The 25641-nt window shown below is 41.1% G+C and overlaps 2 protein-coding genes across 2 annotated transcripts in view; both read right to left on the bottom strand.

The window, feature by feature from the left end:
• hip1ra (huntingtin interacting protein 1 related a) overlaps positions 1-4284 on the bottom strand; it is a 46862-nt gene extending 42578 nt beyond the window's left edge. The window contains exon 1 of the mRNA XM_088935817.1: positions 3831-4284. Coding sequence (XP_088791943.1) covers positions 3831-3923 — 93 coding nt within the window. The 5' untranslated portion in view covers positions 3924-4284. The remainder of the gene's footprint in view (positions 1-3830) is intronic.
• Positions 4285-4810: 526 nt separating this feature from the next.
• Positions 4811-25441, bottom strand: ccdc62 (coiled-coil domain containing 62). The gene is made up of 15 exons (XM_088935520.1): positions 25379-25441; positions 24633-24736; positions 23300-23340; positions 21482-21625; positions 20016-20208; positions 18686-18852; positions 17898-17999; positions 16927-17098; positions 15681-15782; positions 14667-14755; positions 12930-13030; positions 9337-9529; positions 8668-8799; positions 7509-7583; positions 4811-7219 (listed from the first exon to the last, which is right to left on the bottom strand). Exons 2-15 carry the CDS (start codon positions 24712-24714, stop codon positions 7196-7198), a joined length of 1617 nt encoding a protein of 538 aa, XP_088791646.1. The 5' UTR covers positions 24715-24736; positions 25379-25441; the 3' UTR covers positions 4811-7195.
• Between the last annotated feature and the right edge of the window lie 200 nt (positions 25442-25641).

The raw sequence follows: 25641 nt of genomic DNA, 5'->3' as shown, positions 1-25641 counted from the left end.
ATGAAATGGCACTGAATGATACTTCCTAGCACAATGCGGCTTCACTGGTGAGCCACAGTCCTCGGCCGCACTCACAGACTGTGCCTTCCAGCAGCAGCCAACGATGAGGTTCGGATACGATGGGAAAAATTAATACGTGTGCTGGTGCTGCATTTGGAGAGAATAATGCCTTGGGACAGATGCATACAGACCAAGCTGCATCCTGCCGTTAGTGGTAAAATGTTTACTTCCGTAAAACATTTCTTTCCAATCAACAGTGAAAAAACGGCTTTGAAGATTTTCAGGATTTGAATTAGGAGCCTTCATAATCTTCTCTGTTCAAGACTCACAACATTCAGTTGTTTTAGTGTGTCAATGTGAGGCATTTTCCAGGAATGCATCTGACTCTAATTCTCTGGACTGTTTCCAGAGCATCAACAGCTGTAGTGTCTAATTTAAAGTCAGACTGCACTACCTGGGAATGAAAATAAAGGTCCCATTCATTAATTTAAGATACCTATACTACTGTACAGATCAAATCATGTCATATAATGATTTTGTCAACTGCAAATCGCATTAAGCAATTTAACTGGCATTTGAAATTTATCCAAGATATAGCAGTCTAACGGCTGCATATCTTATCCACAATGACAAAGAATTACAGCATAGATTTGCACTTTACTGCTCAGTCTTGTGCCTCCCCACCTTACAGATCACCTTGCAGGCCAGGAGGCAATTCCCTCGTGAGTGAAACAGGCCGTCCACTAAGATTGGTGTCTGTCTGCGGAACTTTCCTCATCACGGATGACAACGCCAGCTGCCTCCTGTCCATGTCCATTTCATTACGAGTTCCTAACGAAGCGCCATTTTAATCAGGCTCTATCTTGCACAGAAGTGACTTTCACGACAGGGGGGTCTTGTCCAGCGCCACACGCCATAAACACTGATGCACTGTATCTGCCTTGAGTCCAGTGAAGCTCCTCATCAGGACTGTTCCAAGATTATCTTTCTGATCAGGTTTGTTGTTTGAGCATGAGTGATTCCAATGCGATTCTATCGAAGAATGCTTACTTAGTCTGCTTATGATAATTATTGCAAAAATCTAGTTTCTGGTCAACAAGATGGTGGAAGACCTGTGGAAGAGCATTAAAAAATCCAGACAGATGCCATTTGGAAACTTTCGGTTTCTCTCTTATGCATGCGAGATGCGATGTGTCAGGGGATGCAGTGATATCTAACCTTCTAAAACCTTAACAATCATGATAGTGCTTTCTTCATCTTGAGTCCACTAATTAGCTTGCTGCCCATTTAATTTGCTGTTCCTGGACTGACTCCCTAGAGCCTCCCAGAATCACAACACTGCATTTCATCAATCTTTGTCCGAGCTAAGATTTTAACATCAGAGTGCGTTAAATTCTTCCTAAAACGAGGAACTAATTACATTCCTCAGTGAAAGCATGCTGACTTTTTACATACTTTCACATGCTAGTATTAATACAAAATCATTAAGAAGCAGCAAGGTGTAAAACAGACTTCACACTATTATAGAGGTACTATTATGACTGCTTAAAAAGAAAACATACATTTTGTTCAAAGCATACTGACACCTTAAGATGCACCAGCCCAGTTTGTTTTCAAGGGGGTCCTGTTGGTCTGTTCAAAATTCTACATAAAAAAATGTCAGGTCTGACCTTAAAAAATGTTGCAGTTATACGGAAACAAATAAAAATATCTGTATCACTTTATCAAAAACAGGATTCACTGTATACTGAATGACTCCAAAATATGTTTCTAATTTAAAAAGAGGTTGAGGTTTTGGCACAAAAGCCTTCATCAGGACCTTCACAGTTTGTTTTTGTCTCTGGACGGCACCTTCCTCATGTTCTTTTCTCCTCTTTATCGCCTTCCCACCTTCGGCATGGGATTCGTCCCAGCCCGGCACGTCGTCTCATCCCGCGGACTCGCCAGGGCGGCGCCAGGGCCTGCGGGGAGAGAGCCCCGCCCTGCCAACGCCAGAGAGGCAAAAGTGAAAGTGGCCAGACGCACGTGAGCGAAGAGGGGGGGGGGGAGGTTTCCACGCGATGTGACCTCCACCGCGGAGGTTGGAATCGCCCGGGCCTGAAAGGCAAGAGGCGTGGCCCTCGGCTCACGCCCTCCGGCTCTTCGTCCCCCCCCTCCGTCTGCATCATCATCATCATCATCACTCCTCCAAGTTTTTCCCTGTGCTTGGAGTCTGAATTTCAGAAACAAAGAAGACCTCAAGGGCGCGTTCACATTCAATCCGAACTCATCCCGAAAGGTGCCGAGTGATGGGATGAGACGACCCCATCCCGCTCAGAGCGAGACCGGACAATTTCTCCCCGCTGGACTCGCTTCTTCCCGGAGCTCGGCGCTCGCCTTTTCATTTGGTTTTTGTAATCCACACGCGGCTGGCCATGCAGAACCCTTCAGTTCTGTTAAAGGGTTCGCACTTGCCCAATGTCCCGGGTTCGACTCCAGCTCAGCGGACCAGTCTTTGTGGAACAGGCATTCTCCCTCCCCTATAATTCATTTAGAGTGCAAGCTGTGTGCTTTTTTCCCCTTCCATCTCCCACAGAGACGAGGGAGCAGATGAGGTTTGATTGACCCGTTTGAACTGCCTCTTTTTGGGAAAGGGGTGTCAAGGAGAACTAATAATTTGGGGGAGGCTGTTCGCGTTACAGTGGCTATGATAACCTGATAAACTGAACCAAATGGCCGTAATGGGTCGGATGTAACAGAAAACCCACTGGAATCAAAGGAATTTCCGTCAAGTCTTAAGCTCCATGCCCCAGGGGTCACGGGAGCCTGTTGTCCGAAGTTGTTTGCTTACACCCACCATTAAGCTGCTTGAACAGGTATCGCTTGTACATCAGGCCGATCACGTTGAGTGTAAGCAAAGCCTCCGACAACGTCCTTTTTATTGAATCCTGACGTGCACAACTTCCCTAATCAGCTGGGAGTAAGTAGGTGGTAACTAGGGAGGCGCCCTCTCAGGGCTACAAGGAGGCATTCATGCTGACGTTCGCCCGTAGCTCAGGTTAAAAAACAAACGTGGAAGAATGAATGTTTTCATCAGGTGTTGTTTCGTAGCCGTCATTTGTGCACTCACCTTTGAATGACGTATTTTGCGTGGAAGACATAAAACTTTTTAAAAAAGAAATCACCACCTTGCCGGTTTATGTAAACCAACACCAACCAGTCCCCTTTTCAGCAAAATACCGCAGACACAACTGACCTGTCAACAGTATATTGAATTCTTAGCAGTTATCATCCACGACGGGATTTTAAAAGTGTGAATTTAGGACTTTTATAACGATGCATTTTGGGGGGGTCTTTTTTTTTTAAGCGGGCCGAGTACTGTGAACTTATTTTGGGACACTTCCCTGTCTAGATCTAAGCAATCTCTTTAATTAATCTGCAATCTCCTCCCCTCCACTGCGCTCCCCAGCCGGGTTTCAACACCGAAAACAAAACAGATCAAGTAATATTACACAAACAAATTACAAAAACAAGGACAGTCAATGACCGCTTTGACAGCGTTCCTTGCAGCTACGGCTACACAGAACAGACACCGAATGACTGACATCATGCTTCAGCTCAAGAAGCCAACCTAGGCTGGCTACCACTAAGTAAACACAATTTCCCCACAAAATGCTCGAGTTCTCTTCGAAGAATTTCACTGACATAGACCTTTTGAACTCTTCCCGTCTTGTCACGTAGGGCACAATGTATACGTACATGTGAAATTAATTCTATTACTCGCCCAGTTGTAGGACTTTAAATCATCAATGAACCAAGCCCACCGGTTTACAATGCGATATTCTCGTTACCTGCTGCTTGTCAAAATGCTCTTTCTCCGCCCCCAAACTGTTCTCATTTCTTCTGCTTTTCACCCTGGAAGGCACCTGTCGTATCGAATTCATCCTCCGCTCCGGCAGCTCGGGAGACGAATGTGCCTCTGTGTCTGGTGTCGATTATGCACTTAATAAAAATCACCCTTTTTTTAAAAAAAAACAAAACAAAACAAAACAAAGCAAAGCAAGCCGGATACGACGAGCTGGAGCGACAAGTCCAAACGACGCGCGTGTATTTTTTTTTTTCCGGTTGCCCTTTAAAACACAAAGGAAAACAAAACAAAAAAAAACACAAAAAGCCCCCAAAAACAACAGCTCCCGGCTGGCCGCGCTAGTGCATGGGCTGGCTCCGCCGTGCAGAGTTAAATGAACGCAGCATCATGGGAGAAGGAAGAAAAGGCACTGCTGTGTTTGCGATACGTGGATCCCAGCCCAGGTTGCACAGAACACGGACATAGCAACGCGCTTTCCTGAATGGGCGGAATGAGAGAAGGGGGGAGGAGGGATAAGAGGTCAGTCTAGAAGAAAAACTGTATACAGTTTTCCCCCCAATCCATCAACGCACAAAGCTGCTGGGAGTCGGATTCACGTTTCGGCCATGCCCGGTAATGTCTTTTTTTGGGGGGGAATTGGCCCCGATCGTATCAAGTGTGATCAGATTCTCATTAAACGTTTGGATTTGCCTGCTGCAGAAATCATCAGCGGCATCTCCCATTATAAAAACACGCTACACAACGTCAGTGCATTTTATTTGGCTTCCACAGAAGTATTCAGACATCTAGAAATTTCATATGTTATTACGGATTTCCTATTGCATTATGTAGACTATATAAATATACTGAATGTATAAAACGGATTTCAACGTGCTGCATATTTGAATATGAAGTCGAAGAGTTTAATTAGCTGATAATAATTTTAAAATCTATTTTGTATCTTTAAAAAGGGTACACGACATATGTGAGAAAGTTTTATTTGAGTAATTCCAATACAAATACCAATGACCATTTAAAAAAACATACAATCTTCAGAAAAATACTGTTAAAAATAATGCAATTTACAAAACCTAAAAAACAATTTCAGAGTACACTTGTGCTAAAATCTGAATTGTTCGGTATTGATACATATTAAGTTTATAGTTCTGTTTTCCTTCCTCATGTCTGTAGTGCTTTTTGATATGTACAAGAACCAACAGAAATAATATAGGACAGTTTCAACCACTTCCCTGACAGATGTTCACAGTACTGTCAACAGGCACAATGAAAAACTCAGTACTGACACCTCTAGAGACTCTGTCTTCATGACATAAAGTGTGGAACACTGTACTTCTGCAACATGTCCAAATTGTTCTGCATCTCCTTATGTCAACTGCTAGAAAAAAAAAAACTCACACCCTTGCACACTGGCGGAACTCTGAAACGAGAGGTAATTTGTTTTCTTACGATTCAGAGTGCAAGATACCACTGTAATAACATTCCCACTTGCCCTGCTGCTGCGTAAATGTTGCTTTTAAGAGGATTTAAAATACATAACACTCAATTAGACAACAAAGGTTTAATTTAATACGAGAAGCTCGGTAAATGAAGTTGGCAGAATTTCAGAAAACACCTTACCACTGTTATAGTGCACGCATCGAGAATTTGAAATGTGAGTGAAATAAATTAGCTGTCAGAATGTACATCACAGCTGCCTCAGTAATCTCACGATGTGCTCACCAGCAGTGAATGAAGTAAAACAAGTCACTGTATCCCCTGATGCTGTAGTACTGTACCTTATTAGAATGTTCTCTCCTAAACATTTTAGCTAATTTATAATTCAGTGTAAAACTCAGGTAAATACTAATATAAAATATCTTCCTTGAATTTGAAAACTATCACATTTTTAGCTAATTTTCCAAAATTTGCAGATTTTTCTGTGCTAAAAAAAATGTGAGGCAAGACTTTGAGTGACGTTATCATGTAATGAGTGGAACAGTAAAATGACTGTACAGTCAGACAATATTTAATGGAAATAGGTTAACTGGCAGGAGACAGCAGAGTTTTAATAGTTGAAGAACTGCTGTCAATTAAAGCTACTGTGGACCTTTCACAAGCCCAGAAAACAAATTATATTCACTAGACCTTGAATGCCAATGAAGTTTCCTCAACATCACTCATTTAGTGTGAAGACAATCTGGGATCACATTAAATCTAGGAGTGAAAGCTTGTTTCACCCCTGTGGAAAACACGTCTCACAGAGCCCAATGTTTTAAATACTGCTGGTTTTAAAAATCTAGATTTCTACAGGTGAATCAGGGGAAAACTATTTATTTAATACTTTTTTGAAAGCCCAGGTATCTCTAATAAAATAGATGCCCACTCAGATTCAGTATGAATCATTTAGCTCTTCATTTCTGACCTGTTAAAATGGTTTCTATTAAAGAGTGCCATGTCTTAGATTACTGTATTTAATTGCTCATTTCATTCCAGTTACTGTACTGTATTTGTAAGGTGAAACTAGATGTTAGTGATTGTACGAAAAAGGTTCTGATATCTGTTTTAAAACCCACATACGTCATATATTTTAGGCTCTAGTGTCTGTGGTGCACCCTTAACAGTACATTTGTATTTCTGAAAAGGAGAGTTGGATAATACAATTATATTTTAAAAAACCCAAGCCAACACTAATGCCGTATAAAGATCTGGTAGGTCAATAAATCTTAGATCTCATGTGCTATTTTTTCCTATAGGCATTAACAATATATTTTACATGGAAAGTGCAACCACATTCCTGTTGACTTCAGATCTCTTTTGTATTTAATACAGAAAATAAAACTCAATTTCTGCTTTTTGGTTACTCCTTTATAATACTTAAGTCATTATTTTTATGTTGCTATCTAAACTATCGAAGTCTAGACAAGTGAAAACAGATTTTTGCATTACATTTTGTTTCCAGCATTAATTTAAAAAAATAAATTACTGTATATTTTTAAAAAACTTTCATATTCTTTAAAGAATGAATTAATTATCAGATGCATAAAATACAGCGGGACTCTTTTTTAACTTTGTGTCTGTTTGCATTGTTAGCATCTGAGGAAATGGCTACCCTAGCTATTAGACTCTAACAGTGGTCTAGGAGCATAAGACATTCCTTTTCTATGGTACATATTTCTGCATCCATGTGCAATCCAGGCATCCCAGCTTCATTCAGAATTTTCACCTCCACCCACAGTTCCGCGGAGATAGCTGGCTTTGAATACATGGGCAGCCTTTGCAGTCTAATTCACGGCCTCCCAGATACCTGATGTGTCTTAGAGATTAACAGGCAGTTGCTGTGTCCAGGTTTAAGAGTCTGCCTGCTACACTTCACTTAGAACAAGAATTTTGGTGCTGTGGAATCAGAAAAAATAACAGTAAGACAAACTGCATCTTTGTTTTCTACACTTATATTGAGACACAGAATACTCTCACATCACCACTCTCCTAAATCCAATCTTTTCTGCAGTGTTACTTTTTTCTGCAACAGCACTGAAAAGTGCATCAGCCTGTGGTTTAATCTGTGTGTTACCCTAGTGAATTATTTCAGGTGGCCACTGCCAATTAATATAGAGTTGTATTTGCACTTGACTTGATTTGATAGGCTTTGTTTTCCCAGCCTGTATTAAGAAACAATATTTACCTTGGAGTGCGTGGAACCTTCAAGCAGCTGGGTGTCTCTGAGGAACTGTTCTCTGCTGTCCAATGCCTCAACACTCTATTCAGAATTTCAGAAACAAAACACCAGTCAATGCACCACATTACCTTTAAGATCAAGTTTTAAGCCTTGAAGTTGGTATTCAAAAAATATAAATGATTGTATAAGGAAAAATATAAACTTCAGTTTATTATAAAGTAAAAACAACCCTCACACAGCAGTCCAGCCATCTGCCTTTTAATCCTGCAAAAAATCTGCTCTTTTAAAAATATTGACTCTGGATGGTACTTCAACTAAACATTTCTATTTCAGTAGGCTTGAGTGGTGAATGACAGGAGACTATAAATAGAACAGAGCATTATTACAGGATTGTGTGTGCCAACCTAATATCATATTATTACACTCAAGTTACCCTTTGTGTGTGAAAGTGAAGCAGAAATACCTAGAGATTCTGCAAATTAGGCACTAAAGTCGCCTGTGCTCTATGTAGCAAAATGTCACAGAACAAAATGCAAGACAGCATGACACAATTCACCCCTAAAAGCAGATTAACAAGGCAGCTCTACAGTAAGAAGCTTATGGAGATTAGGAAACCCGATTGATTGGGGAAGCCAACACAAGATCATTCAGACTGACAGGGTTAGTGGGCTACCAGGCCACAGATCTCTATGAAACAAAAACAATAAAGCACCACCACATATAAAGTCCAACAAATTCACAATATATTTAAATACGTTCTTGTAAGTACAATAAAAGCACAATATTTAATAATGTGTTTCCTTTAACAGTCAGAGTAATAATTGTTCTTATTCTTTCGAAATCTGAAATATCAGATCTGAAATCTGATATATATTAAGGCATATTGTGAGTAAATAAAATGCATTCTTTTCTCATAATATTATATGGAAATACAGCAAGCATCAAAGAAAAACAATTGTGCAAGAACTGATGTCACCATTGTAAGGGTAAAGCAGAGCCCTATTAATTTATTATTAAAAGGTTGACAAGTTTTCTGGCCTCAAAAAAAGAAATGCATAGATTTCTGAAATAAGAAACGGTGTTTGATCTGTAATGGGCTTTGCTAATCCCTGCTGTCTGGTGTCAAAGAGCCCTAAGCCAGAGGGAGCAGGTAGAGGCGACATACCCTGCTGCTGCCACTGCTGTCCAGGCTGTGCGCTGGGCTGGCCGGTCGCATAGTGCTGATCTCCAGATCAGCAACCATCTGCCTGGACTCGGCCACCAAGCGGAGCAGACGTGTGAGGGATGGCTGTTCATCCTGCAAAAAAAGGTCACACCTTCACTCCTGCCTTTGATATTCTAGGAGGTCCATACACAACCACTGGAATGGATTTCAATGTCAAGTGTTTCATGTGTGTATGACAATGCCATATTATGACAAGTGGATTGTGGGAACAGAGGACAGCAATCCCCATTCCCAGGCCTATATCACAATTTATTGAAATGCAATCCATTAAAAGTTCAGACCACTGATCGGGACTTTATTGTGTGAGAGATCATTTCTTCACAGAGAGGTCTGACGTGGGTAATTCTCACAAATTCCCCTTTGTTTGTTTTCTCATTGGCATTTACTTGAGCGAGGTGAGGTGCAACTGCAGCTCCCAGGAGGAAAGCAAGCAAGCAACCTCTCCCTTTCCAGGATGCCAAGAGTCCGCTGCTTCTATCACAAGCACGGAAACGACCCTTCGAGATTTCCCAAAACAAAATGAAACATACAGTACAGCCGCAGTCAGGGCTACTCAATCTGAAACATGCGCTTCCTTTGAGGACAGATGTAAAAAAAGAGAATGCTCACGCTGTTAGCAGCTGCAGAGCTGGGACCTCCTTCTCCATTTACAGTATCTTTGGGGGGCGAAACTCCCAGCTCCAGAGTGCCATTTCCCAGGCGTGGGCTCCCTCTCTGCTTCAGACGATTTGAGGCAGGAGAGGAGCCCCCCCATACCGCAGAAGAATCCAGATGAAGAGAGCCGAGGTCCAGCCTTCCCTGGCTGGGAGAAGAAGTACAAACTCAAAACTATGAAGAGCAGGTACAGAAGCTACATCTTGTTCATTCGGCTCTTGTCCTGCTGTACAGTGTTTAAGAGGGAATTATTAGGTAGGTTGTGTAATTGTTTTGAGATTATTGTTATTAACAAATGATAAAATATGACTGTTAAAAATATTTTTTCAATAAGCAGTGACTAGCGTACAAAACATCAGCTTACCTGTTTGAAGGGTATTACATTTACCCAAGTGAAATCACAAGCTCAGTGGTGCACTGAATATTTAATTTACTATTTAAAAAAAACAGTATTTATGACAATTGTCAATAAAATTAAAACAGTCCATATATTCACACTCTAATATTAGTATAAGAATTCCTAGTGTTTGTAACCGTTCAGGACTCCATGACATATGTTGCCCAAACACTTCAGCTAGAAAGAGAAAATGCCTAGAAATAGTACCTAGCAGGGTGCAGTGGTGATGTGGTTCCACAACCTGCACCGCATGACAGTTGCCTTGAATCAGCTGCTTCTTCAATACACTTAAAAATTGCAATCCACTCTAAGTCTGTCATACAGCACTCTGCTTCAGCCTCAGCTCTCCGAGGGGTCAGACTTCCTACTTCAGTACCAGCAGCAGCAGTTGCCCTGTGTCCTGCTGTGCCAACAGCTGTTTGACAGGCAGGTCCTGCTGCCTTCTCTCGGCCTTCACAGCAGTGAGCACACCAGTCAGCCGCCTCTGGTCTATGATGACTCAGACCCGCTCCTGAACCTCTCTCGGCTACCCAGCTGCGACGTGGAGAAGCTGCAGCTCTGTTCAAGCATGTGCTTTCACTCCACGGTCTGAGGTGAGGGTCTCCCTGTTGCGCCCTGCCTGCTTCTGAGCAACACTGAGGGCTTTCTGGGATTCTGGACATCGTCTTGCCAACAGGTTTTTGCTGTGCACCTGTAACGTCCCTTGATCTAATCCCTAGCTGTGCAGCCCTGATGTTCTGCTGTAGGCCCTGGGGAACACCTCCTGAAAGTTTGCTGTGGTAGCTTTCACCATGAAGTAGATCTCCTGCTGTCCCCTCGTGTCCTTGATCTAAATGGGATGGTTCCATTTCTGTGAAAGCTTTCTCCGAGAATCTGACTGCAGGGCAGCCAGGCTCACTGCTGGTCAGCACTGCAGGGCAAGCCTTATAATGCGATCTTGCCATCCTAGCGCTGCCCTTCTCCTCTGCTCTGAGAGGCTGAGAAGTCTTCGGTCTTACAGTTTCATTAATCTCTCTACAAGCGTCTGAAGGCTCATACGCTGTCTGAGCGCCGATTCTCTGCCTCCAGCACTGAGGGTTATCTGCTTGTGTCAATGTTATTTGCTGTCTGAGTTTCACGCTATCTGCTGGGCTCTGCCTTTTATCGTTTCCACAGCAATCTCCTTCTCTCTCTGCACTCTGGCTAAGCGTAATTGCCTGTTCCTCATTTCCGCTTTCATGTTGAGGTCTGAGGGATGTCGAAGAGGAATTTGCACTAGAATTGTAAAAAAAACTATAGTTACTCTACGCCTACAGTTATTAATTAAATTATGTAGGAAGCTTTCTTAAAAAGCTTTAAAAAATAGTGCATATTTTAGTGCAGTTACATATTTAAAATATATATATTACAGTTTAAACTGCTATTAACAAAGCTAATGCTAACATATAGACAATATTATACAAATAACAGATGTTCTCTAGTATGTGGTAAAAGAACCACATACTAGAGAACAATTTTCAGTTTAGCTAAGGCTGGCATAACGCTGACAGCAGCAGAAGGCTCTGCATTTGTGTTTCAGCACGAAGCAGACATGAATGCCCATTTTCACCGAGGAGGTAGTGTCAATTTGCACAGTACGCACACAATAGTGATTGTCTGCCAAGCTGAAGACAACCAACAATGAACATTGATTTCACTGTAAAAAGGGAAAGCAGATGACAAAGAGGGAGAAAAGGAACTGCCACAGATGAAAATCTAGACATTAAAAATAATTAATGCTTCAGGTAACTTTTATTAATATCTAACTAACTGGTTAACTCTTTAACATATGCATTCTTTTTCAGAAGGATCCTTATAGCCCAGACACTGCTGGACTGAATTATCCAACAGCCAAATGGGCGTGCTGGGTCAGCTGGCTGGGTTAGGGTGGGCTTCAGTCAGTCCAGGTGTTCTCAGCAGCAATCGCTGAGCGCTGCAGTGATTTCTGCAAGGACAGAAAGTACTACACCTGTTCTCCCATCGGTGCCCTCTGTCCTGTGAAGCACTTTGAAGCACATGCTGAATCAAGTAACAATGCTCCGACAAATGGGTGTTTCAAGGGGGCACCTGCACAGGACCTCATTTCCCCTCGGCAGTACATGGGTGGATCAGTTGATTTAATTATACATAATTACTTTTCATTCTACATAACGCAAGTAAAGGTACTCATAATCAGTTTTGTAGCAGGTAGATTATAATAATTAGTCTAATCTAAGAGTTACATATCTAGATCTGTTGTTTAATCAAAACCTACCCTACAAGTTGCACATTATATTTTGATACAAAACACATTTTGACTGAACATTTATTCCACTTACTGCTTTTAACTTCCTCCTGGAATACTATTTTTGAGCTTACTTATCTGTTTTTTCTGTTTCCTTTATCCATATGTATCCAGCGTACTGCCTCACATATCCACTAAGCAGGGATTACATAGTTTGCCAAGAACAGGAACACGTCCTTGATCTGTAGCCATTAAACCCACTTATGTCTGCCACTTTCAGCAACTGACGCTGGCACACATTCTGCTCCTACAAACATCCCTGAGCATACCACTCATACTGATATTTTAACAAGTGAATGCGTTCCATCCTGCAGACCAGACTCTAAAGTGAGGTGCTGACTAAAATCCCACAGCACTGTTTATAAGAGTGAATGTGTTAAATCCAGTGACCTGGCTAAATTCCAGTGTGGGCTTGCACAGTCTGGCCTCTCTAAATGTCCCTCTTGGTTCGGTTGTTGAAGCGGTTTCTTGCTTCTCCTCCTGATCTGCTGAGCTGTGGGGCTGCTGGAGCATAGTGGCTGCTGTGTATCGCCCTGATCGGCTCGGCACTTCAGGGGTGGATGAAGTGGGTCCCCTCCTATGTTTAAAGTGTTTAGGAATCCTTCACATCGAAAGGCACTATACAAATCCAAGCATTCATGTTTTTTTATTAAATACGTCAGACTCAAAAATTCATTCAGATGCTCACCATGCTCACCTTTATGTGTTTCTGGTAAAGACTAAGTCTGCGTGAAGAATCGCATCCCATTTAATCCAGCATTTTGCAGGTAGGATTTTGGTCAGGCGACCATCACAGGCATTATTCTGCACGTGGAATCACACATCATTCGTGTTTGCACGCCGGCTCACCTTCCCCCCTGGGCCCTGCCCTCCCTCTCCTTCAGTCTCTCTTGTGAGCTCTCCAGGTTCAGCTGAAGGAGCTGGAGATCATTCTGCTGGTTCTCATACACCTGTGGCACAAGGACAGCCAGAATTGCACGGTCACGCTTGCCCTCATTATTCAAAACACACCTGACACACAGCTTGCTCTTGTGGAGTTTGATTTCTCAGAACTACATTCAGGAAAAGGAGCAAAAATAAATGAGTTTGCACCTTAACCTTCTAAAAGCAATGATATCAGAAAACCAGATCAGAATGGTGATTGAGTCTTACAGCACTTTTGTGAGAACTGTGCTTAATAGCTTCATGCCCTTATTCTTTCCCCAATTCCAAAGGTCGATATTTGCCCATGTTAAGTGCATACTGCATATAACATTTTGTTAGACGGCAGATTTATTAAAGTATTATTTTAATCATAGGTAAATTTCCACCACATCCTTTCAAGTTACAAGCTGGAAACATTTAAAAATTCTTATTTTCTGACCAGGTATTTCCACATTAACCTATGCTTTCGCCAAAATACAATATTTAAATACTTTGGTCTTGATAGGAGGCACCACAGCTTTATACAATATTATCTAGGACAACCTAGTGTTTTTTACAATAAAAAGAAAAAAAGGTTTGGTTTGGTTGCTTTTTAGTTTAGTATTTTTTTCATACAGACTGGAATGCTAAAAATAAACATCACATCTCTCATGATGGAATATTCCACTTAACTCCAACAAAACAATTCAGTACAAGCATGCAGCCGGATCCTTTAAATGCCAGAGAAGTAAGGTAAGAAAAATGTAGGTGTGTTTAGTTATGCCGAAAGACTGGATTCACTTTCCTCCAGCAACCCTTCTTCATTTTTTAGTCTGCTTATTGAGGACTGCTTAACAAGCAATTGTTCATAAAATATTGGTTCAAGACCTCTCGAAATGAAACCTCAAACAGAAATTCTCCAAATTATTGTAGATGCCTTTCATTTACAAATATGACAGGGTGTTAAGACGTTTTAAAGTTTCCTTGACTGTATAAGCTGTCGGTGTGACTAGCTGGGATAGGGTGGGCTTGAGTCAGTCCAGATGTCCTCAGCAGCGTTTTCTGAGCGCTGCAGTGATGTCAGTGACGACACCAGTTCTACCATCAGTGTCGGCTCTCCTGCAAGGCACTTTGACACTTACGGTTAATCAATTAACGAATTATGGTTCAGACAGATGGTTGTTTCGAAGGAGTATGTGATAACTCACAGGGTTTGCAGTTATAAGTATCAATATTGAGATCTTTTCTAAATAAATGAAATTACTTTTCAGTGTATATAATTCTATAAATAATTATATAATGTAAACATACTCAGTAGAATCAGTTTTACAGTGTGCATATAAGCAAGAGCACTCTGTCTGAAAAAGTATTCATACTTTTTAATGGCACTAACTAATATCGAACACTTATACGAGTTGGGTGAAAAAAGAGAGAGGAGATAAAATAGTTTTGACTGTTTCCTTTGTAATGCTAGCAGCTGAGGTTTAAACCTGGCTCAAAAGTTAATTGCCTGTCTCGTTATTTGCCCGTCTCCCCAGTCTGGCAGCCCAGAAGAATTCCTCCAGCCTCATCCCTGGCTGGCCAGATCATAAAGGCGGGCACTTCCTTACGGGAAGGTCACGTTAGCTCGGTGCCGGTGGGCGTGTCTGTGTTCCTGCGGAAAGCTCAGGACGGGAAGGATACCTGCCGGAGGCAGTGTAACTCCATCTCCGTGCGCTCTTGCTTCGACCTGGCCAGCTCCAGAAGCTCGTCTTTCCTCCGCTCACCTTCACCTGGGAACAGAAGCGGTTACGTTCCGCTGCGCAGACCTGCGCGTGGCTGTACAGAACAAGGGGGGAAAGGCCCCTGTCATAGAGCTGTCAAGGGCGAAAGCTGATCGCCTGGAAAATCTAGTTTCGCTGAGAGCCTCTGGGCAAGTCTTGAAATTACCACCATCCTCCAGGTAAGGTTAGAGTGAGGGTTACTCTACAGCCTGACAAGATCCATCCAAATGAAAAAAATCTATCAATTCTCTTTTCTATGCACTCATGTTGTTTCTGGTTTCCTGTCACTTAGTCTCTCACGCCTGGATATAGTGATTTCCTACACTGGACAAAGGCGAATCCTTCAAAAGGTGGTAAGCTTGGTAAATGGGGTAAATTCATCCAGAAACTAGACAGGCCTGAGGCAGAGTTTAAGGTAGCTTTCTTTAGATTTCTGTAACACTTGTTAGCATCCACAATCCACACTGCAAAATGAGTAATTTTTCTTTTTCAATAAATACACGTACCAGACACGTTTAAACAAACCTACTTGTATATTAGAGCCTATAAACCTCACAGTCCCATTATAGAAACAACATGTGGGTGACTTGAATTCAATGACCAATTGTAACGCTTATTTAAATGACTAATCATTTTAGCAATATAAGAAGCTTCTTCCTGTTCAGGAATTCTTGCAAACCTGTGGGTGTGGACAAATCACCAAACTGGGGTAGAACAGCTGATTCACCCTGATAAACAGGTTTTTTAACTTTCATGCCCGTTCTGATTAACTGACATTTCTGCAGATTTACAATGATCCTTAACCCAAAGTTCTAAAGCTTTTATATAAATGAAAAGTAAAACCCTTGAGAGAGAAGTTCTTGAGAGAGAACTTGTAAGGACAGCACAATAAGCCTGCTGTGCAAACCTACAGCGGGTCATTAGTACTACATACCTGCCAAAGCAAGCTCACTTTGCAAAAGCTGAATCTCTTGTTTCAGTCGGATCACGTCTTCCTTTTGATTGTTGTTCTCTGCAGTCTTTTCCTGTAAGTCGTCTGGAACAATAAAACACTGTCACATCTCATATCAATGTTTTGCATGCAAAGTGGTTACATTGTTGGGGCCTTGTTTGTTTAATCGTGTGAGTTTGAAATCTTTCAACATGCAGCACCACTTTACATATCAAATATACTGTAGCACTAGTGGAAATCTACTCGATTGTACTACCCTCTGGAATTTCAGCATTCCAGTGCTTTCCTGCTCAAGCATGAATGTACTTAGTAATTGCAGTTTTGTCTCTGCTGCAAAAAGGGCACTTTATTGTGATGTAATACATGTAAATAATACAACATTAATATGTAATAATGTGCACACACAGTAAACTAAGATCTTGTAAAAGGATTATGATTATCTAGACGTTCTATTAAAAACAGTATATAATATCCAATATTATATTTCTGAAATGATTTGTCATTAAGGAAAGGCCAACTAGCAATAGACTTTAAAAATGAAAATGCAAACATTTTCAAGACTCTTACTTCCAGCTACAGTCTGCACCTTCAATTACTGTGCTTTGATTTATACTGCAGAACAAGGAAAAGGAAAACGCATGTTTCTGGGTGCTGTGGAAAAATTAGGTCGATCATAAGCACTTCAGTAGTTCCCCTCCTTTCATCTTGTGTCTCAAACACCAGTATGAGCAGGGTGGTGGGTGAATTAATTAACATTTACTAGTGGTGCTGAAAGATCTCTTCGGTTTTGTTACCAACAGACTACAGCAGCAAAGGCAACACAAAAAAAGTAGTACTGAAAAACTGCAAGAAAAACTTACAACACCTGGACATTTCTACATGTCAAAGGCCTAAAACACCTTTCAATCACCAGCAATCATGTTTCCTAGAGCTTGGACTGATGTGAATAAAATCAGTTATTACACTAACATTAAGACATCGACTCAAAAAAATGGTCAGATTTATCACCTTAAGTCAATTCGTTTAAAAGAAGCCGTGCTAAATCTGTATGTGAGAGAGCAGACGGACACACTCACTGTTGTCCAACAATATCTTCTAACTGTGCCTCTTCCTGCCGCAGGGGTGAATGAAATGTGGGCAGCGGGAGTATCAGTGCTGCCTTCAAGCACTGAAATCCCCATTATCCGTTTTCTTCTCAGCATACGCGCAACACTCAATATTTCATTACCTCTGAGCTTTGCGGCCTCGCGTCTCGCTTCCCTCAGCTGGCGTTTGTATTCCTGGGCCTCCTTCAGGGCCCTGTCCTCCCGCAGGCGGCGCTCCTTCACTGCTGCTTCCAGCTTCCTGAGGCGGCCAGTGAGGTCCACGATGTGCCTGGTGGCCTCCACCACGTCTTCGTCCTGACGGGGGCTCAAAGAGGACCGGTAAGAACCATGGGGCCCAACTGCAGCACGAGTACAGGCGTGCTTACAGGATTACAAGATGACGACCTTAGTCCGGACGAGATCAACACTCCGACCTGCCCGCCCACCCGGTGGTGGCTAAGAAGAATGTAGAAGCAAGACATTTATCTCTCAGCCACTGGGAAGGAAATGGGGTTTGAATCTGTAACTTAACAAATCTGTAAGTTATTTCAGTGTTGATTTGCTGTAAGGTCCCTTTCCTCTTGACTCTTCACTCGGCCTGATCCACACTAAATAAAACACACTGCACACGGAGTGATTGTTGCACTACTGAACATACCCATAGTTGTCTTATAATAATGTAGAAACCCGACCCTGGCCAGGGGTCATTCGTGACCTGACTTCGAGTACATTCTAAACAGAAACCTGTTGTATGTAATATTTCAGAAATAATTGAAAGGCGGGGATAACATTATGAGGAATAGCCATTGTGCCATGTGTGAAAGTACTACACCCATTCATGGTAAAGACAGAGGGTGACCAGAGCTGTGCTCAGACTATAAAACTCAATGTAAAAGTGCCTCAGAATTCAGAGCACTTCAGGTGAAACACACCTTGTGTGTCTTATTTGGTGTTCGCCAGCAGTGGCCTTTTTCCTTACAAATTAAAACTCATTTCATATCTTTGCTGAACTGCACTGTGGCTTCTTGCATCTCTACGACACCTTCGTCAACATCTCCAACAATATTTATATAGCTTTATGAAACCTGCCTGGTTTTAATATCATGCACATTACCTTTAATTTCAGCATGGCACCAAGTTCCTGCTCACGAGCCTGAAGCTGCCCAATTTGGGTTGACAGTTCTAATACAGAGGAGTTAAGACTCTGATTTTTCTCCTGTTACAATGACAACATAAAGAAATTATTAATAACATATATTAAACCAGAGTCAATTTACTAACCAGACAACATGCACAGCCAATCATCATTTTATTCAGGGAAATATCAAGAGTAGCAATGCACACATGGGCTAGATTTATCCTGCCATTTGACTAAAACAGTTCAGGATGCTGGTCCTAGTAGGCCTAACAGCTCAGGTTGTCCACTCAGCATGGGAAAGATATGCACGTGACATCCTGAGCATGTGGCTCACAGTACATGTAGATGCAGCCTTCTTTGTGCAGTGGTAGTAAGTGATAAGCATCTTTGGTCCTTGAGTGTCCAGTTTTTGCTGGTTTTAGAGGAAACTTTCTTTCAAATAAAATAGTGATTCAGACCTGGAAAAATATTCCTGATCTGACTCCTCACCCCCACATAAATCATTCATTTAATTCATGAAGGTCTGAGATGGAATGCCAACGTGAAACAGACATCAGGGATTGCTGACCCATACTGTATGGATATTTAGGGAAGCCAAGTCACCGCAGTGCCTGTAACAGCACCTACTGGTTTGGCAAGTGGACAGTCTGGCGAAGGGTGTAGCCAAGGCTTTCGATCACAGCATCTGAGCGAGCAAGATGGATGAGACAAACAGGCGGGACAGGAAGAACAAGCAAGGAGGGGAAGGCAGGAAGCAGGGCGACCTGCAGGTCCTGGCACTGGCTGGAGGTCTCCTGCTCGCGTTCACTGAGGTCCTGCAGGAGCTGCTGCGTGCTGCTCAGAGCCGACTGGCGGTCCAGTTGCTGGGCCTCCAAGATCTTGATCCTCTTGGTCACAGCTCGGATGATTTCGTTCCTTTTCTGGAGCTCATCTGCAATACCGAAAGTTAACAATAGTAAACTTAACAACAACAACAATCACAAGCAAAAAAAACCCAATTTGCTTTACTTTACTTTAACTGTTCTCAAACTGATATTGCTTTGTAAAACTGCGGATTGCTGGGCCCTAATGAGAGACAAAGGAACACTAGGTCATGCGCAAACTGACTAGCAATTCCACACTGTGTCCCTGGTCTTTTGGGCCAGAAACAGCAAACTGAAACTGTCCTTGATTTAAATGATTTTACATTTTTGAGTAAAAAAATAATTTAGACAATGTCTTGTCTTGAGTCTTGTCAGACAAGAGTGACGTGGCATGTGAAACCAAGTGTTTTGTATGCTAGGGGCAGCTAAATACCAGATCTTCCAATACATTCTAGTCTTTGGCACAACCAACTATATTAAATGTATATTGTAATCAATTACCACATTAATCATGCACTTAAAGGTCTGGTTGGACACACATTCTGCACTGCAATGGATGGGAAACTCTACAGCGGTTGTTCTTCCTAAGAAAACTCAGCTTTTTTAATGTGTGTACTAGAACAATGGCTTTATTCTATAGAACACTCATTGAATCAGTCCTCACCTTCAAATGTGGTAGACTGATTTGGTAACCTTAATACACACAGTAAAAACAGACTGAGCAGGAGAGTGAGGCCGGCCAGAAAAATTATCAGTGCACAACAGCCACAGCTGTCAGATATCTATGTTACACAAATAGTAAGTAAGGACAATACAATCACTGACTATCACAACTCCCCCTTGCACACTGAATTTGAGCTCCCTGCATCTGGGCGCTGATTTAGACTGTCCAGATTCCAGTGCAATAGACCCTAAGGTATCCTTTATTCTCACGGCTATTAACCTACTTATTTTGGTTGCATATTTTACATTCTGTATATATTTATTTTTCTTTCTCATCACATACAGTACGTATCTTATGTCATTATTTGTTAATGGGTTTGTGTCGAGTTTAATGTACCGTGTGTTGCGTTATGTCTTTTACCTGCCTGTAAAGCAAGTTTCCTAGCTGGGACAATAAAATCAAGTTGGTAATAGTATCCAGTACTACACCTAAAAATAAACCAGCATTATTACATGAAAGCCCTGTGGGGGTCTAGAAGCCTCACTGTCCCCAGCGCTGAGCTCTTACTCTCAAAGCGTGCACATCTCTGCTCCAGGGTGAGCACCTTCTGCCGGTCCTCCTCCCAGGCCAGGAGCTGTTTCTGGTGGGCAGACACCATGCTGTTGAGCTCCCTGTCTCTGTCCTTCAGCTCCGCCACCAGCAGCTGCAGCTCCTTCCGCTGCTTCTGGATGGTGGCGCTCTCGATCTCGACAGCAGCCCTCTGCACAGCAGAGCACAAACGGCAAGACGTCGGAATGACATGGAAAGACCCCGCAGCACTCCGCGTAACATTTTAAAGGTTTTTCGTAGCCCTCTCAAAGAAACGCCAGGACATAGAGAAATGGTCTGCAGCCACGTATGCTTTTGACGGTTTCCTGCAGAAAAAGCGGAAATTGCAGCAGTGTGGATTTCTATGATTGTACTCTTTGATTGTATTCTCAGTGTTTCTGAGGTCTGGGATACCCTGTCCTAATGCTGAACGAACGGCACGCTTCCTTAAAATCACAGTCTTTTCAGAAACCGTGCTTCATCACGGGGGGGGGGGGGAAATCAAGCACACTTTTAAAAATAAAAACAAACACCCGTCTGGAGCAGGACAGCTGGTCCCCAGTCATACAAAAGCTGCCCAACTCTAGAAAGAAAACTCTGATTTCAGGTTTCTGCCAGAGCAAGAGCTGAACTGAATTCTTCATTGTGCACCCTGGCAATAACATGGTGCCTGAATTCAGTGCCAAGATATATGCCCTTGGAGAAGTAAGAGTCTGAATTATTGACAGGAAGCATGCTGAGTGCCTAACACACAGGATAGTGATGATGTCCAATGACCAGGTCCACCCATGCTGCAGTAAATCTGATATCCTGTGATTCTCTGTGGCTTTCACATCTCACATCTACTTATCTGTAAATATATCATTGGCAGTAATTCCATTAATTCCAAGGTATAGTTGTCACACTATTTAAGACTAGTTCAAAGGCTGGTATAGGGATAATGGGACTAAAGCAAACTAAATAAATGGAGATGACCATGAAAAGCAGAATAACTTAAAAACACGGATGAAAAATTAAATCTACCAATAAGTTTTGGAAAAACAGAGTATTCTAAATGTCTTCAAAGAGATTCTCAATAACAGTGTTGCACTACAATAACTAATCTTTATAAGTAATGTTCATAAATGATCAAACTTTAATTGTACTGCCACCTTCAGGGCACTACTAAATAATAAATGGAAACAATTCTGCTGTAGGTGCTGCTACAATTACTGCCAAACCCACAGTAATAGCACAGTCGGACTGGAAGAAGGAGGATTATTCAGAACAAACTCTAATGACGTAAGTGTAACCAAAGATATAACAGCCATAAATCATGTATAATCCTGAAGGAACTCTTCAGAATACAGTCGGAAGTGTTTCAGCCTCTTTGATGTCTGTGGTCTCGAAATGTGATTTAGATTGCTGCGCCCGTGGCGTAGACCTTACAGCCAGTCTTCTCTTACGTGAACATGCTTCCTTCCCGTGATGGGCTGTGGACAGTCAGAAGGGAGGTCCTGCAAAGGGTCCTCCGTCTGTAACTTCACCGCACTTCCGAAGTGAAGTCGTGTTGGAGGTGGCTGACTCTCTGTCAAGGATTTAAAGCTGTGCTGCAGAGACCCAGAAAGTGCTTCTTTTAAAAAGCCTTGAAATGTATTTTTTTTTTACTGAAAGAGAGGCTGTAATATATTATTTATTGTTTTATCATATTTTAAATTTATTTGGTATTATTATATTTAGCATTTTGATCCACTGTATGTTATGAATTAGAATAATAAGGATTACTCATTAAGGGTTATTAACAAGGATTTCTTTACTGTTGGTGCGCTCCAAACGTATACATACCCTTGACTCCATAGAACTAAACATTGGTTTTAACAAAACAAAACTGCAAGTTTACAGTGAATATTTGTTGCATTAAATAAAACTTGACACACTATAAAACTATTAGTATTGAATATCACAAAATAAATCGGTCCAAAATAATTACACATTCTTCAAAATACACAATATTGAAAATATTCACACCAGATAAAACTGTTGAAAATGAGTGCTATAAATGCAATACTGAACTGCTTTGTGGACATCTGGCAGTTTTTCAAAATTTCCAGAATATTTTTAAAACTTCCACTTAATTACACAACAAACACTAAATGTACACTTGCACTTTTTCTGCTATTTAAGCATCAATAAATAAGGTCTAAAACTGGAAAGGAGTTTTAGTAGTACCATGTCTACATTTTTTTTGTGCCACCTGCTAAATATTTTAAAGCGCTCTAATCTTCATGAGAGTGCAGTCTAATTTTCAAACTGTCAGATCAACAATGATCTAATGAGTCCCAGGCAGCTCAATCAATAACCAACCACTTCCAGCTTGTATAGCTCAGGGTCAGTTCAAACTGCAGAGATTGCCAGTTTCAGAGTATCGAACGCCATTAGCCCAATGAAAGCTTTTATTTCCTATATATGGAGCTCCCCAAGACTTCTGTTTAAGGGTAACAGCCAGCAGGTGCTCAATAGCAGCATGACGCCTCTGAAGACATATTAAATTAGTTCAGTTAAGGTTTAACTGGACAAATTAAACCCTCCTGCACTGGTCTGATGCTGCTGACAACGTATGAAAAACTACAACTGTTGCCTTAAGACCCTCTTGGACTGGTGCAAGGCTGGACAGGTAGTGCTGTGGTAGGATGGGCATGAACTCTCCAGGTTATCTTCTGCTTATTTTTCAATTAACATTAACTCCAGTGACTAAGCTGGGTGCATGTGAGCTTGCAATGCTGTGAACAACAGCAAGGACACCCCCTTATGGGATATTAGTTCTACTATAGGCACTGTGGGGCTCACAGAGGGGAAAAGCAGTGAAGAGGCTCTGACAGTGCCTATTTAGGAGGAAGACATGCACTTTTTATATCTCTGCCTTCTAGGTACAACAGCTGTACCACATAGGTCAAATTAATTAACAGCTGATGATTGCAAATTAGCAGGAGTTTAAACTGACTAGCAAATCCAGTTTGTGCTAAAATGCATATATAAGCAGCTCTAAATGTAATGACACTGAATGACATTTTACACCCTTCTTCCCCCATCTCTGTAATGTAAGTAAATGTAAGCAATTTTAAATCAAAGGAAAGGCCATATCCTTTCTTCAACATGCATTTAAAGGGTTTAATTACTACAAATCAAAATGCCAATGTCAGTTCATATGTGAATAAAAATGTGTGGAACATCCAGTTCCATTTTAATCCAGTAAAAGCACGTTGACAGTAAAAGCATTGGCCTACCTTTTTTACCGGAGTACTGTGCCATGGGTCCATATGAACACCTGAGGAAAAATAAGAACAATCATTTAATTAAAAATAAGACCTTCTGTTCAAAGCACTGATGCACTCCTGGTCCTGGAGGTCTGCTACGTCCTCTGATTTTCATTCCTGCCTGAACTGTTAATGGGTTGATTTGAATCACTTGTTCACTTGATTGCTCTGTGTTGCACTGTTTCCAGGTTTTCACTCATTGACGGTTGTATGTCACCTATAATACCTGGTGGATTAGGAGTGAATATCACTATCACCTTAAAAGGTCTTAGGATTCTTAACACTTACACTTACACTTATAGTATATTGCATATACTTTATTCCTCTCAAACACTTACATTACTAATGTCAGAAATTACACTTCTACAGTGGAGTTATTCATTGTTGCGTTATGGTAAAACACAGTTTGCAACAGATATGTACACTAATAATTACTCTCTTAGTAACGGGACACAGTGGCTTACAGTCAAGGGGATCTCAAGCTTCAGTTCTTTGAGGGCCCGGTGTCTTCTGGTTTCTTGAACCCTCAGCTACTGTATATTTTTGGACTAATTATATAATTAACTACTCAATTCTATTAGCCTTCTTCTAACTTGGCTTCCAGGTCATTTATAGGTAACTGTACCTTTCCTGTGGTGGAGGTTTTGAGCAGTCAGGTGTAAAAGACTTTGAGGGAAATGCTAGGCCGCAGAAAAGAATGAGGTGGTTTAATTGACTCCTAAGGTTAAAACAAAAACAAGAAATTGCTAGGTCCTCCGGGAATGGAGTTTGTGCTCCCTTGTTTAAGATGAGGTACAATATACAAGGTTTTCTGAATCATAAGAAAGGCATAGAGATTAATTGATTCCATATGGTAACCAAGACAGACGGATGCTACAGTATATAGTGGAATTTAAACAGAACCAGGGAGTCAAACTACTGTGATGTGACTCCTGCTGGATAAACGCATCTATGTTAGAATGCTGAATTAACTTAAATTCTTATCTAATAAGCCAAGATGACCCACAACAATTACAAAGTAAAATATGCAGTAGCAGAACATTTAGAAATTCATTTAAAAACAAATGTTTAAAAGGTCGTTTTCTCCCGTATTCTCAATATAGTGTGTCACTTGTGAAAAGGAAGGACACAAAATGGGAAATCCTCGCTATGTTCCAACTTTCCCAGCAACAACAGTCCAACTTCTTATCACAGATCCAAGAGAGGTTGACAGTAAGTAAATTCTAATACAACTCTCGCTGAACCGGTCCCGATAACAGCGGTTTCCATGGCTACGGATGAACTCGGGGAGTCTTCACAGTACCTGCAGGGTTGGACAGAGTGCCACAGGACAGCGCTGGCTGAGCGGTGTCTTTTGAACTGATTGGTCTTTTTTCTTTTTCCATTGCATAGTAGGCATCCCGACTCCTTCAAAGTAAAATGGAAGAATCGTCAATGGAAAGGATTTGTTGCTAATTTGCATTAGTTCTCAACTATACTCAAAAAGTTGTTTTTTTTGCTAAGTGTGCGCGTAAAATCAAATGTTATATTAAACAATTTTATGTATTACTTTGTGTAAGTGGAATAAAGTGCAGTTCTTAAGATTTATGGGATATGGAGTTACTTATTTGTTAGTTTTTCACAATAAACTATTAAATTAGTTTAATGCTTCCAATACGATATATCTACCCCGTTCATGCACATTTTCGGAAGGCTTAAGTTATTTAAACCAGCATGAATTTCACAACTATTCATTATTTATTTTGCTAACATTCGACAATTTAGTTACTTTATTAACAACATCGACCAATGAACGTCTTCGGACTTTTTCTACGTATTCTGCAGGGCTCCAAGCTTCCCCAGACACACACATACATGCGTAATTTAAATGTTTTGGAAATTAAAAATATATATATATTAACAACTTGAGGTCCCTAGACACAAGTAGATACCTACTGTATAAGATTTCCAAGTACTTTCAGAACTTAATTCGTTTTAATAAGGTTACACCTTAACGAAAATGTTTGCGTATAGTTTACTAGATATAGTTTTACCACCTTTTTTACTTACAGAAATATTTCTTTAATACTTTCAAACTGCACATCATATTGTAAATACAGTATAATCCCCAAAAGCAACTGCAGTCACTACAGGGGGACCACCCCCTGCATCACAGTAGCCTGTCGCAAAATTCAGATAGTACCCATTATATTAATAAAATCTTTTAAGGTACTGTTAATAATGCACCTAATTAACACGAAATGTTGTTTAAAAAGTTAACACGAAGTTTATGTCCTTTTACAGGTCAGAAAAATAAAAAAGTAGATAGATTT

This window comes from Atractosteus spatula, chromosome 17 (assembly GCF_055471065.1).
Source record: "Atractosteus spatula isolate fAtrSpa1 chromosome 17, fAtrSpa1.hap1, whole genome shotgun sequence".
In the NCBI taxonomy this organism is placed as follows: Eukaryota; Metazoa; Chordata; class Actinopteri; order Semionotiformes; family Lepisosteidae; genus Atractosteus; species Atractosteus spatula.
The sequence above is the reverse complement of the archived record's forward strand: the minus strand, read 5'-3'. Positions and strand labels throughout refer to the sequence as shown.

Excerpts from the sequence above, each read along its gene's own strand:
- ccdc62 (XM_088935520.1), bottom strand. The coding sequence starts at position 24,714 with ATGGAAAAAGAAAAAAGACCAATCAGTTCAAAAGACACCGCTCAGCCA. Across the intron at positions 9,530-12,929 it reads GGCAGGGCCCAGGGGGGAAG|CCAGGGAAGGCTGGACCTCG; the intron begins GTGAGCCGGCGT and ends TTCTTCTCCCAG. Across the intron at positions 8,800-9,336 it reads GCTCTGCAGCTGCTAACAGC|GATGAACAGCCATCCCTCAC; the intron begins GTGAGCATTCTC and ends CTTTTTTTGCAG.